Here is a 14,121-nt window from a genome sequence, read left to right as displayed (position 1 = left end):
TTATGGGCCCACACTAGTGGTTCACAGCCTTCTTCGGTGGAGGCTATGTGTCCCCGTGTTTAGCACTATCCTCGGGGCTTCTCAGGAACCCACCACCATCGCGTCCCACAAGAAGCCAGTCCCCTCAAGATGGGCCGGAATGTAAGACACCAGCTTTGGTTCTTTATCACTCAGTCTGGGGATTGCCTGCCTTGTTTACCCAACTCAGTCCCAGACCACTCTCTGGAATCTGCATAATTCACCCATCCTTCAAAGCACAAGGATTCTGACTGTGGGGGCTTATTCAGGAGAAGGTGTCAAGAACTTATGTAAGAAGACAAGGCATGGGTTTCTCTTGTTACCTGGGTGAGGCAGAGATTGTTCAGAATATGAGATGGACATTTTTTTTTCTAGAAGGAGTTTAATATGGTTTGGGAAACAGGAATCTTACTTTTCCCCCATAATTTTGTGTTTTTCGACTTCATGGATTTAAATTTGCTTTAATACATTCTGTAAGGTTCAAATGGAAATATGTCTGTGGAATTCGGCCATGCGGGCCTTGTTGGAGGACAGAGGAACTGTGGGGACAGAGAAAGTAGATGAGAACACTGGGGCTTCAGTGGGGAGACAGAACTGATACAGTGAAAAAATCAGACCAGTTTGGCATCCTGTACCCTCCCCACAACCGTAGAGCCATGATTCCCTCTGTGGACCTTGAGAACTGGTGTCAGGACCACTCAGGCTTAAGAAATGTTCGGCAGAAATATTTCATGTAGCCTCTGAGGAGGTGTCATTCCTTAGGGTTTGATTTCCCTTTTTAAGGAAAGAAAAAGTATCTTTAAAGTTTAACCAGTATCATTGACATATGCCAAACCCACTGCCTGTAGAATTTTGTCTTAAATAACTCCATAACCACTGAATAAAAGTATGCATAATTGGGAAAACACAGACCACTGAGTGAATTGAGATTTGGAAACTCATATGTTCTTAATTGTGCATATCTTTTTTTAAAAATGAAATTTAAAAAGGATTCTCTTCTAAATGAGATGTGAATGACTTTCTTGAAAGCCTGAAAAGAAGACTAAATTTACCAAATTAGCCTTTCTTTGCTCTCTGTTTATTCAAACCCAAAGTCAAATATTTCTGTGTAACCGTGAAGCCGGAGGCTCCCTTGGTGATCTCAGGAGCTCTGGAGGCTTGGCATCAGGACAGTGGTGTAACGGAAGTATGCCTTTGCTCTCTGAATAAATTATCCACCTTTTGAAAATAGAGTGTATTTTAATTAGCGCTTAGAACCTGTGTGTCAAGACTGACATAGGAAGAGACTTGTCAGGAAATTTCTGCAATTGCAGAGCTTCCCCTTACAGGGGTTTCTTACCCCCTTCTTCCCCTGTAAGTAGCTCAGGACTTGGAGAGCACAGGGAATGTCGGGTGTCCCAGAGGGAAAGGAAATACAGAGATTAATCATGGATATAGTGGGTCACAGCTGCTCTGTTGGTCTCTAATATTACTTCACCACCACTTTTTGTCCTGTAGCTCATCGGAGCACAGAACAAGATGTTTGGGGACTTCCCACCCTCTCCGCCTATCAGTCTCCCTCTAGGCGAACGAGTACATTCTCTGTTCCAAGACAAGGATAAATCTGACAGCAAAACCTCTCCCAGCCTTTTCCATTTCCTCTTCTTGGACTTGCTTTTCTTTCCTGGAGGCACAGAAGCTCAGGACTCCATGACTTTTAAAGCTCCAGAGCCAACCACGGTACTTGTCATGCACCCAAAACATCACTGTCACGTTCGTTCCACTGAGGCGGCCAACCTCAGGGCGGGCTGGCCTTCCTTCCACCAACAATGAGTTGCATCATTACTGGGTCAAACACACACTTTTTCACAGGCAGTCCAGTGATAAGAATTAGGTTAACTTTGAATTTTGCTGTAAGCGTCTTGCTGCTCCAGCTTCTCCCTCTTGAGCTGTGGAACTCAGGTGGGTCGGAGCAGGAGCATCAATCCAGGGGCAAGCCCATGTGGGGCCACACAGTCTTGATGCCCTAAGGAGCATACGCTCTCTACATGGCTTATTTTCCCCCTGTGCTCCTTCTCCTGCCATCAGCCACATTGGTCAATGCTGTGAATTGCATTATTTTGAGTTATTGGAAAGTGAGAAAGTTCAGAAAAAATATGAATAGCAGCAATGTATGCATTTGTTATGAAATAACACACAAACCCTGCCACAGAGGTAAGTGCTCAGTAGTTTGGGATCTGTCTTATTACACAGAAATTAAACAATCTTCTCTTTCAAAAAAACTGTTTCTTTTTTTTTTTTTTTTTATAATTTCAGGTACTATTTTAAAGTTCAAGCCAAAAATCCACATGGCTACGGACCCATCAGCCCTTCGGTCTCATTTGTTACAGAATCAGGTAACTGTGACTTCACATTCTCATTTTTCCCCCGTTTTCCTCAAAGACAAATAATTTGGAATCGTGACCACAATAGAATAAAAACTGAAGAAGTGAAGTCCTCGCTTTTCTATTTAGTGAGTCTTACTGGATATCACTTTATAAAATAAACATCGTTTTCTTTGTGCTGGACAACAAAATGAAGAGGAACTGGCTGGAAAGTGAAAAGGTCACATTCCAAAGAAAGGGGAAAAAAATCTAGTTTTCAGCCATGTGGGAAAGATAATTTTGAATCTCTCTGTAAAATGTTTAGTTGCAGAGCTAATTTTTTTTTTTATTGCAAACAGCTGAAAAGCGTAAATGTCATGTGGGCTGAGAGTCATTTGCTTCTTCCAATTAGTCAGGTCTCCAAGATGGTTCCTTCACTAGGAGACATAGAGGTCCTAATATGGAGGATTTAATTAGAATACTTTCCAATCTTAGAAGCAGTATTACTCAGAGGATGGCCCTGCACTGGGGGACGCTTGGTGTACAGAGCTCTCCAGCCCTTTGTAAGATGTGGTCATCTTGGGGTCATCTGAAGCAGTATGTCCAGAACTGGCCATGGTGATGATCCTAGCCTTTCCACCCAGGAAGCCACACTGGGAGCTGGTTCCTCTGCCTCTAAGCCAGGCCACCTTCAGAGGTTCGGCTGAACCAGCTGTGCACTAAATCCGCTCTAGCTTCTATCCAGTTAGATTATTTCCCACATGTAGCTTGATCCCAGAATATTGATCGTTGGAAGTTATTTCTAAGTGTGTATTCTTTGAAATCTACTGACTCACAATTAAGTGGAAAAAAATAAAATCTTTTGTGAGAGTAAGCTTCATATTGGAAATGTTGGCAAAGGACCTCAAGAGTATTTTCATTTTTTTTTTCATTTAAGAAGTGTGTTTCTCATTAGTAATTAAGAAAGAGTCAAAGAAAACCATTTTCAAGGGTTAATTTGCTCAAGTAGGGAACGTGTCTATATTCACGGCTACATTTTCTGAAAAGGAAATGGACCTTTAGTGACTATCAAAATTAACATGATAAAAGTCTATAGGAAAAAAAAATAATTCAAATCTAGGAAGCTTTCAAGAAATTGGCCCCAAATCTGAGAATAGAAATATAAATGTAATTTCTGAGACTGCAGTATAAATTGGAAAAGACAGCTCTCTGCTACTCTCCCTCCCAAGAATAGCCCCACCATGCCCCCACCCTATACTTTGTGACCCCTAAAGGATGGGTGACAGCACTCCAGGGCCCTGTATGCAGACCTCTTTTACCGTCAGCTCCCAGGAGATCCTCATGCACACCATTTGACAATTACTTGAAATTTGACAATTATTAGTTTTGGCCATCTTCACTTTATTCAGTCAGTTTGTTCAAATTTCTCCTTCACTTTACACAACCCTGTCATAAGAGGTTAGGTTAACAACAGGAAGACTATCAAGTAATTGAATTTTGGCACTTGCCAAACATAGAAAACGCATGATGCATACGTGAGCACAGGCTGCAGCATGGGGCCAACTTTTGATGTTCTTTTTGTTGTGCTATTGTTGGTTTACATGTCCCCCTCCACCCTGGAGCATTTGAGTTTTTTTCCAACAGCCTATTGAAACTTAAGAGCAGGAGAGCAAAATGAGCGTTTACACTTATAGCTAAGGGTAGGTCACTCTTCTATGGGGGTGAAAGATGGTCTGTGCAAAGGGGCAGCTCACGGCAGATTTGGGGTGATGGAAATATTCTGTGTCTTGATTGTAGTAGGGTTCTGTGAATCAATGCATGTGTTCGAACTCACAGGATATTTACCCTAAAAGAGTAATCTTACTCCATGATAATTTTTCAAAAAAAGAGGAGAATGGCCCATGTTATTTTATAAAAATGAATGTTTTTTTCTAAAACAGAATTGCTTAAAGACTAGTTCCATATTTTTTAAGATTTATTTATTTATTTTTAGAGACAGAAAGAGAGTAGGGGGAAAGGGTGGAGGGAGAGGGAGAGAGGGAGAGTCAAGCAGACTCCCCGACATGGGGCTCGATCTAACAACACTGAGATCACAACCTGAACCAAAACCAAGAGTCAGACGTTTCTCCAACTCTGCCACCCAGGCGCTGCCATATTTTCTTAAGGGGCATTACTTTGGCTAAGACATAGAGGTGTTTTACATATAGCTTTATTGAGATGCAAGTGGTATACAGTAAGATGCACATACGTACGGTGTACAACTCAGTGTGTTTTAAGGTATATTCGCCCCCTTCAGGCCATCACCCCAATCACATTAGTGAACATCAGCGTCACCCCAGCCTGCTGACTGCTGCTGTGCAACCCAGCTCCCCTGCCCCCTCCATGGGCCCGTCTTTTCCCCATTAACAAGGAATAACTCATCTGCTGTCTCTCACTTTCGATTGGTTTGTGCTTTCTATAATTTTATATAAACGAAATCATACAATATGAACTCTTTTTTTTTTTTTTTTTTTCAATATGAACTCTTTGTCTGGCTTCTTCCCCTCAGCAAAATCATTGTGTTCATATTGTTGCCTTATTTATAGTTCATTCTTTTAATTACTTAGCAATATTTCATCATAACTTAACCACTTGCCATAACTTACTCATTCACTTGTTCATAGACATTTTTTTCATTTATTTATTTTCAGCATAACAGTATCATTATTTTTGCACCACACCCAGTGCTCCATGCAATCCATGCCCTCTATAATACCCACCACCTGGTACCCCGACCTCCCACCCCCCCGCCACTTCAAACCCCTCAGATTGTTTTTCAGAGTCCATAGTCTCTCATGATTCACCTCCCCTTCCAATTTACCCCACCCCCCTTCTCTCTAACTCCCCATGTCCTCCATGCTTTTTGTTATGCTCCACAAATAAGTGAAACCATATGATAATTGACTCTCTCTGCTTGACTTATTTCACTCAGCGTCATCTCTTCCAGTCCCGTCCATGTTGCTACAAAAGTTGGGTATTCGTCCTTTCTGATGGAGGCATAATACTCCATAGTGTATATGGACCACATCTTCCTTATCCATTCGTCTGTTGAAGGGCATCTTGGTTCTTTCCACAGTTTGGCGACTGTGGCCAATAGACATTTGAGCTGATTCTACTTTTCGACAATTACAAACAAAACTGCTATGAGTGCTCATGTACTAGTGTTGGCACCAACATGTATTTTAATGCCTCTTGGGTAAAAACTTAGGAGTGGAATGGATAGGTCATAGAGTAGGTGTATGTTTACCTTTTTAAGAAACCACAAAACTGTTTTCTCAAGACAGACACAGCTTTTAAAAATGATGAGTATTGAATTATTCTGTTGTACTCCAAACCAAAATCTGACGATACTGACCCACAACTTCCGTACAAATATCAAGATAGTTTAACTAGAAAAGGATACTTTTCAAAAGGAAATGTTTAGAAAATAAAAACTAAGGAAAACATTGGCACCACTCGAATAAACTCTATTTATACCTATTCCAGGGAGCTCTTCAAGTTAGCTTTCTCCGCCACAGTAACATTTCAACAATTGCATGGTTATCAAATAGGGTAGTGAAGTCATTACTTTCTTTTTTCATTTTACAGACAATCCTCTGCTTGTTGTGAGGCCACCAGGTAAGTTTCTCTTCTTGACAAACTTGACGTTCTAGTAACCAAGTTGGATATTGACAATGAGATTGCTATGATTGCTCACAAGTAGAAATGCTAGACCGTTCTTGCATTTTTATGATTTTCTGACAACTTCTTTGGTTTCTCTGCCCCCTTTATCCTGATCTAGGGAAAAGAATGATCTGGGAATTTTTTTATAGGACCATAGCAGCCAATCTATGTAAAAGAAACTGTTATGGGGTGACCAATATCTATAAAATAGATAACTTTATTTACATAATCTCTTTAAATATTTCAAATGGCTGAAAAGGTAGCAAAATACATTAAATATACAACAGAATTTTACTTCATATTTCAAACAAACTGTGAAAGCTCTATTTCTTAAGTTCAAGACAGTTCTTGGAAGTGAAGAGAACAGTGAGAGTCTATGAGGAGGACTGCTGGAGGGGGCAGGTAGGATGGCATATCCCAAAAGATCAAATATGCCATTATATCTTATTTTTCTTGAAGCTGAAGGGCTTTTTCTTACTTCAAGAATCCCTTGTAGAAATTCAAATACTTTAAATGTGTTCAGGTGTAAGAAGCTCCTCCGTGGTACTTCAGTGCCAAGAAAGAAGCAGAATGAGGGAAAGAGTGCCTACCGGGGAGGTGGGAAAAGCCCTAAGAGTAGGGGAAGGACTGATAAATAAGTCAAATTCTCTGATATTTTGTGTGAGAATAAACATCGTGGAATGCCATGATTGACAGAGTGTGTCTTGTGTTGTCAAGGTGGTGAGCCCATCTGGATCCCATTTGCTTTCAAACATGACCCTAGCTACACCGACTGCCACGGCCGGCAGTACGTGAAGCGGACGTGGTATAAAAAATTTGTGGGAGTTGTTCTTTGTAATTCACTGCGGTATAAGATCTACCTCAGTGACAATCTGAAAGGTAGGTCTATGAGAATGGTGAGGTATGGGAAAGTATGAGAAGGTGTGTTGTCAGGTACTAACTTGACATAGCAGGTGCATCAGAATGTATTTGAGCTGTGGACCCCTTATATCTCACTGTGGCTTGAACACAAATCAATTTTTCAAGCTTTACTTTGGAGTTCCTTGTTTTTACTTTGACATCCAGAAACACACGCACGTGCGCACGCACACACACACACACTTATATATTTTTTTTAAATCCACTACATTTTATTTTTTTAATGTATATATTTTTATTGTGGTAAAATATATAAACATAAAATTTACCATTTTAACCATTTTTAAGTGCACAATTCAGTGATACTAAATACTAAATATCCATCACCACTACCCATTTCCAGAACTTTTTCACCTTCCCAAAAGGAAACTTATACTCACTAAACAGTCTCTCCATTTCCCCTCTTCCAGCACCTGGTAAGCGCCATCCTACTTTCTATCTGTATGCATCTGCCTATTCCAGCTTCCTCGTAGAACTGGAAATATGTATCTGTCCCTTTGTCTTGAAGTCTTGAAGGTTCATCTATATGGTAACATATAAACGAATCTCATTCCTTCTAAAGACTGAATAATACCCCATTATATGGACAGACCACATTTTGTTTATTCATCCATCATTGATGGACATTTCTGGTCGTTTCTGCTTCTGCAGCATTTTGAATAATGCTTTAATGAACCTTCATGTCTGAGTTTTCGTCTGAATACCTATTTTCAGTTCTCCTGGGCACATGCCTGGGAGTAGAATTGCTGGGTCATATGGTGACTCTGTGTTTAAGTTTGGAAGAACTGCCAAACTGTTTTTCCAAAGTGGCTATAACATTTTAAAGTCCACCAATAATATGTGAGTGCTCCAGTTTCTCCACATCATAGCCAGCACTTATTCTTTTCCATGTTCTTTTTTTCCCCATTATGATCATCCTGGTAGGTGTGAAGTGCTCTCTCATTGTATTTCTTTTAAATACATTACTTTATAAATATATTATTTTTTAAAATCCACTACATTTTAGAAATGAGGTCCAAAATTCTGTTAAAAGTGTAAAGGTCAACTTTCTTTGCTATGTATTCAATAATACTAGATGAGAGCATAAACTAGAAATATCAAGGAATAGCCACCCCCTTCCTGCCCTTGCCATTGCTACACCTTTATGCAGAAAAAAAATGTAGATGATTAAACATACCTCAGAATTACTTGTTCTATGCCTGAACAAAAATTCCATTATTTTTATTATGGTGGGGGATTGAAACAAAGAATACCATAAGCACCTTGAACTATGAACATTTCAAAATGTCATTTCTACCCAGCTGGCTTTGATTCCCCTACCTACACAAATCTGTTTTTTATTTTTGAACTTGCACACTTTTAATTTTTTTAGTACTTACGTTTTTAAAACTTTTCCTTGGCTGCTATAGATTTTTCATTTCTTGCTAGTGGTGATCATTTAAAGACAATGTCAAAACAAAGTCTTCCCTACCATTTTCCTCTCTGGCAGTTTCTCAGTGCATATGCCTCTCCCAGTACCTACTGTGTGTTTCTTTCTGCTCTTTATTTTCTCTCCCACCATTGTACTTGTCCTCCCCTGCATCAGAATTCCTGGCAGAAATTACACAGCCAGCTCCAGTGTCCCAGGGTCGACAGAAAAAATGCCCTACTGTGCAGCGGTGATTCAGGACCATGGACAGCAGGTTATGCCACAGACACACACCCTATTTCTAGTTGTGTGTGAAAATAGGTTCTTCTGTTTTTTACAGATTTCATGCCTTTTGTAATTATTTCATAATACATTCCTATTGTGGTTTTATCTATTCCTTTTTTAAAACCAAGGAGTAAAAAGCCCTACCATTTATAGGCTGAAACTGCCTATAATATTAATAGTTTCCATTTATTGAGGACTTATTAAGTATTTAGTGTATGTGATCTTGCTGAATCCTTACAACACTTTGACTTTGGTGCCATTATTACTCTTTTTCCAACATGGAAAGTATGACACACCAAGTTTAAGTACCCAGTTCAAATGGTCTCCAAAGCTTGCGCAAACTCTTAGAAAAGTGTTTATGTTTTGACCAGTCACTAACCCATGATATTCCCTCATGCAGACACATTCTACAGCATTGGGGACAGTTGGGGAAGAGGTGAAGATCATTGCCAGTTTGTGGATTCACATCTTGATGGAAGAACAGGGCCTCAGTCCTATGTAGAAGCTCTCCCTACCATTCAAGGTAATTCCAACAAAGTCCTGACTATACTACCCTGTGGGTTAGGAAAGGAGGGCTAATATAAGGAGGAAATCATCATAGCTCTCCTTTTTGCTTACCACTTAAAGATGGATGTTGATGGGGGGGTTAAGGGCGTAGGAGAAGAATAAATGAAACAAGATGGGACTGGGAGGGAGACAAACCATAAGTGACTCTTAATCTCACAAAACAAACAGAGGGTTGCTGGGGGAGGGGGGTTGGGAGACGGGGGTGGGATTATGGACATTGGGGAGGGCATGTGCTATGGTGAGTGCTGTGAAGTGTGTAAACCTGGCGATTCACAGACCTGTACCCCTGGGGATTAAAATACATTATATGTTTATTTTAAAAAATTTAAAAATTTAGGGTGCCTGGGTGGCTCAGTGGGTTAAGCCGCTGCCTTCGGCTCAGGTCATGATCTCAGGGTCCTGGGATCGAGTCCCGCATCGGGCTCTCTGCTCAGCAGGGAGCCTGCTTCCCTCTCTCTCTCTCTGCCTGCCTCTCCATCTACTTGTGATTTCTCTCTGTCAAATAAATAAGTAAAATCTTTAAAAAAAAATTAAAATAAATAAATAAATAAATAAATAATAAAAACATACTATAAGAAATTTTTAAAAAAAGATGGATGTTGACAGCATTTTGGATCATATAGGTAAGGAACCAAAAAAATACTCCTACCATGTGCTGGAATTTGTGTGAACCTAGGAGGCAGGGGTACAAAGGAATATAAGACCTTGTCCATACTTCAGAAAAATCTCTTCCCTGCTCCATAAATGGGAAGAGGAAATAAATATGTGAAAGGCAACTAAGAGTGAACAACTTAAAGTACAGATAATGACAGGAGTTATATCACATAGTTGAACTATTTTTAGGTAATTGTGCAGGTTGTAATCACCAACTGAGTTCAGGGAAGGCAGGCTAGTTGAGGCTCTCAGGAAAGAAGAAGCAGAGTCTGAGCGGAGTCATAAAGACCTAGACATGTAAAGATTAGCCTTCCAGGCAGAGGACAGCATGAACACAGGTGCAGAGAAAGAAAGGTAAACAAACATGCAAACCAACCATAGCTTATCATATACTTCAGGGAAGTAATGTAATAACTATTTCATTATGGTATCACAGGGTGAGAGCAAAAATCTTAATCTCAAAGTTTAACAACCTGCAGTATGCTACTAATTCCCTCAACTGCCAAAACAAGAAAATAAACAGAACAACTGAATGAAGTCCAACACTCTTTCCATTATGCACTCAACTCTTAGTGATCTGGCAATTTCAAAACACGAGATCAATTTTTTTTAATTGGAAAAAAAATACGATTGGTAAACACAAATTGCCTATTTTCAAAGAATTAAGATAGAGTAAAATATACAGAACAGAAAAGTAAGTGTATTAGCCAAAGTTTTCCAGAGAAACAGAACCAGAGAGGGAGTTTGACAGAGAGGTGTCTTAAGGAATTGGCTCATATGATTATAGGATAGGGGCAGTCAAGTCCAAAATCTGCGGAGCAGGTCAATAGGCTGGAGGCCCAAGTAAGAGTCTAGGTTGTAGTTTGTGTCTGAAGGCAGTGTACTGACAGACTTTGTCAGGGAGTGTAATCTTTTCCTATGAGAGCCTTCAACTGATTGGATGAGGCCCACCCACATTATAGAGAGTAACTTACTTTGTTCAAAATCTGATGATTTAAAAGTTAATCTCATCTAACACTATTTTTACAGAAATATCTAAAATAATATTTGACCAAATATCTGAGCACCACAGCCTAGCCCTGTTGGCACATAGAATTAACCATCACAGTTAGTATACAAAATATATAACATTTCTTCCTTTTTTCAGGATCTTGCATTGACCCAGGGTCACTAGGCATTATTTGTATTTTGCTGTGGTCATGGTTTTGGTTCTGAGCAGAGGTATTGCCTAACCAGCATGCTCACTGGTAGGATGGTAGGCAACCTTTCATCTGGCAAGAGTAAACAGGGCCAAAGAGTAGTTGCCAAAAAATTTTTTTGAACAGACTGGGGCCTCGCTTTTACTTTAAAGTATAATGGCTCAAAAGTGCTATTGTATTCTTTCCTTGAGAGATTTACCTGAAAGATCTAAAAACCTACCACAGACTTCAAGAGTTAAACCTGGAAGCTTGAGGTCCTAAGTCTTGGAAGTTGTTCACCCTGCAGGGAGTCTCCCTCGAGAGCAGCTACAAATGATCTTCTTTTGTGGGGAGAGAGAAATAGGGGACTAACACACTTTTCCACCTGTGTCACACACGTGTGGGACTGGATTATCCCCTCAAATCATATCTGGTATAAACCCAAGGGGTTATTGTGACCCACATAAAAATGGTAGTATTTATTTGGAAGTAACATTTGTTATAAGAACAATTCCTCAGAGATCTTCTGTCTGAACAGAGGTTCTAAGGATGAGGATTTTTCTCTTGGTTTGTCCACTTTTGATACTACAGTTGTGACACCAATTCCAAGTGTGGGATTTTCCCCCACACCAATAGCAATTCCTGGACATCAGCTGGATGTACTACAAATCAAGTCTGTTCTGACACTGTGTTCCCAGAGGTGGCATCAGACCACACAGGTTAAGGGCTCAGTCCCATATGACTGAACGCCCTTCCCCCGACCAACTTCAGGTGGCAGTCACAAGTCCAGACGGCCATCTGAGTGACCTATTGGCTACATATTGGAGGGTCCTACTGCCCCCTTCTTGGGTTTGAGTAATTTGCAAGAGTGGCTCACAGGACTCAGAGAAACATTTTACTTACTAGGCTACCTACCAGTTTATTACAAAAGTGTACAATTTGGGGGCTGCCGGATGGAAGAGATGCAAAGGCACAGTGTGGGGAGAGAACGCAGAGTGTCCTCCTTGGGAGCACCACCCTGCCAGCATCTGCATGTGTCCACCAACCCAGGACTTTCAGAACCTGGTGTGTTTGGGTTTTTCTGGAGACTTCATTATCTAGGCCTGATTGAAGAAAATATTGCCCCTTCATGATCGAACTCAATCTCTAGCCCCTCTCCCCTCCACAGAGGGCAGGAGGTGGGACTTTCACCTCTAATCCCATGACTGGTCTCTCTGGTGACTAACCCATCCATAGATGCTTTCTGAAAGGAATCCCATCAGCATAAACTCAGGAGTGGTCTAATGGGATTTGTTAGGAATATCAAGATACCTGTACCTCTCTCATCACTTAGGAAGTCCTAGGGTTTTAGGAGCTATGTGCCAGGAACAGGGATGAAGACCAAATATAGATTTCTTATTATCAATCACAATATCACAGATGCATTTTCTTTCCGTTCCTCTCCTTTTACCCTTGTAGGCTACTTCCGCCAGTATCGCCAGGAGCCAGTCAGCTTCGGCAACATCGGTTTTGGAACCCCTTACTACTACGTGGGCTGGTATGAGTGTGGGGTCTCCATTCCAGGGAAGTGGTAACTACAGGAAGATCATACTGAAAGCTCATCCTTCCGGCCCCCTTGACTAACTTGCACTAGGGACTGAGCAGGAAAAGACAGTGTTCCAAGCCCCATGGGCTCCTGGTTCCAGCAAGACCACACGATGGACACTGGACATTTCAGGCATCTCCCATCTGGAACTCGGTCCTACTTATTGGCCTGGACTACACACAGAATTCAATGTTGCTGTTAACTTCGCTTCTCCACGTGTTTTGATTGTAATCGCACCTGCCAGAGACAGCAGAAACACACAGCTGCAGGGAATGCCCACTGACTCACTGCAGTCTTCACACTTTATAGGCACAAAAGTCAGACACATCAGTGTCTCCAGGGAACAGCATCAATATGCTGTGCTTGCTTCATGGAATGCTGCACACTTTCTCTTTTATCACTGGACTCTTCCGAAAGTCGCCGGATCTAAGCTTCAGATCTCTCACTATGCAGTAGGACTGAGTTACTAAAAACACCACCAAAGGAAATATATCCATACTTAAGATTTATGTCGTGGGTGTACCCATTGCTAGACCAAATGTATCAAATCATATTTGTAAATTCTCAATTTTGAAAGATATATATGTGTGTATATAGGCATATACATATCCTCACTTGTCTGCAAGAACATTGATTAAAATGGCGCAATTTGTACTTGTTTACTAGATAAATGCCTGTGGGACTTTATGGAGCAAAGGTGCTATTTATGAGCCTCTTTCAGAAGTGTCCAAAGAATCTGTACTCTGCGTAATGAGACCAGCAGAGTGATCGCTGCTGGACTCTGGGAGTGATGGGGAGCTGGTGGTGACAGCGACTGACACCGGCCACCTAGATGCAAGCCGAGTGCTTTCTACCTCAGGGGACAATCTTTTCTTTTTTTTTTTTTCTTTTTAATTATGTTAGCCACCGTACAGGACATCATTAGTTTTTGATGTAGTGTTCCATGATTCGTTGTTTGGGTGTAATACCCAGTGCTCCATGCAATACGTGCCCTCCGTACTACCCATCACCGGGCTAACCCATCCCCCCACGCCCCTCCCCTCTGAAACCCTCAGATTGTTTCCCAGAGGCCATAGTGTCTCATGGTTCGTCTCCTCCTCTGATTTCCTCCCCTTAACTTTTCCTTTCCTTCTCCTAACATTTTCCATGCTATTCCTTATGTTCCCCAAATAAGTGAAAGCACATGAAAATTGTCTTTCTCTGCTTGACTTATTTCACTCAGCTTACTCTCCTCGAGTCCCATCCATGTCAGTGCAAATGGTGGGCATTCACCCTTTCTGATGACTGAGTAGTAGTCCGTTGTATATATGGACCGTATCTTCAGGTGGCAATGTGTCCAGACCTGGGTGAAAACTACCACTTGCCTCTATGGGGGCATATCCAGTATGTTTTCAGAATTATCAAGGTTTTAGGTCCCAAATGATTTAAAAGTCCAGTTAAAAAAAATCCTTTCCTCTTCCCTGC

At 41.0% G+C, this 14,121-nt stretch overlaps 1 protein-coding gene across 6 annotated transcripts in view; it reads left to right on the top strand.

Annotated features, from left to right (window-relative positions):
• FNDC1 (fibronectin type III domain containing 1) overlaps positions 1 to 13,328 on the top strand; it is a 112,064-nt gene extending 98,736 nt beyond the window's left edge. For all 6 annotated transcript variants that reach the window (XM_082730016.1, XM_082730021.1, XM_082730019.1 and 3 more), the window contains 5 exons: positions 2,314 to 2,393; positions 5,988 to 6,017; positions 6,780 to 6,941; positions 9,074 to 9,196; positions 12,531 to 13,328. In XM_082730016.1, coding sequence (XP_082586142.1) covers positions 2,314 to 2,393; positions 5,988 to 6,017; positions 6,780 to 6,941; positions 9,074 to 9,196; positions 12,531 to 12,646 — 511 coding nt within the window. In that variant the 3' untranslated portion in view covers positions 12,647 to 13,328. The remainder of the gene's footprint in view (positions 1 to 2,313; positions 2,394 to 5,987; positions 6,018 to 6,779; positions 6,942 to 9,073; positions 9,197 to 12,530) is intronic.
• Positions 13,329 to 14,121: the final 793 nt, after the last annotated feature.

The sequence above is a fragment of the Mustela nivalis genome, assembly GCF_964662115.1.
Source record: "Mustela nivalis genome assembly, chromosome: 5".
Classification (NCBI taxonomy): Eukaryota; Metazoa; Chordata; class Mammalia; order Carnivora; family Mustelidae; genus Mustela; species Mustela nivalis.
Note: the sequence above shows the minus strand (reverse complement) of the source record. Positions and strands in the feature narration are given on the sequence as shown.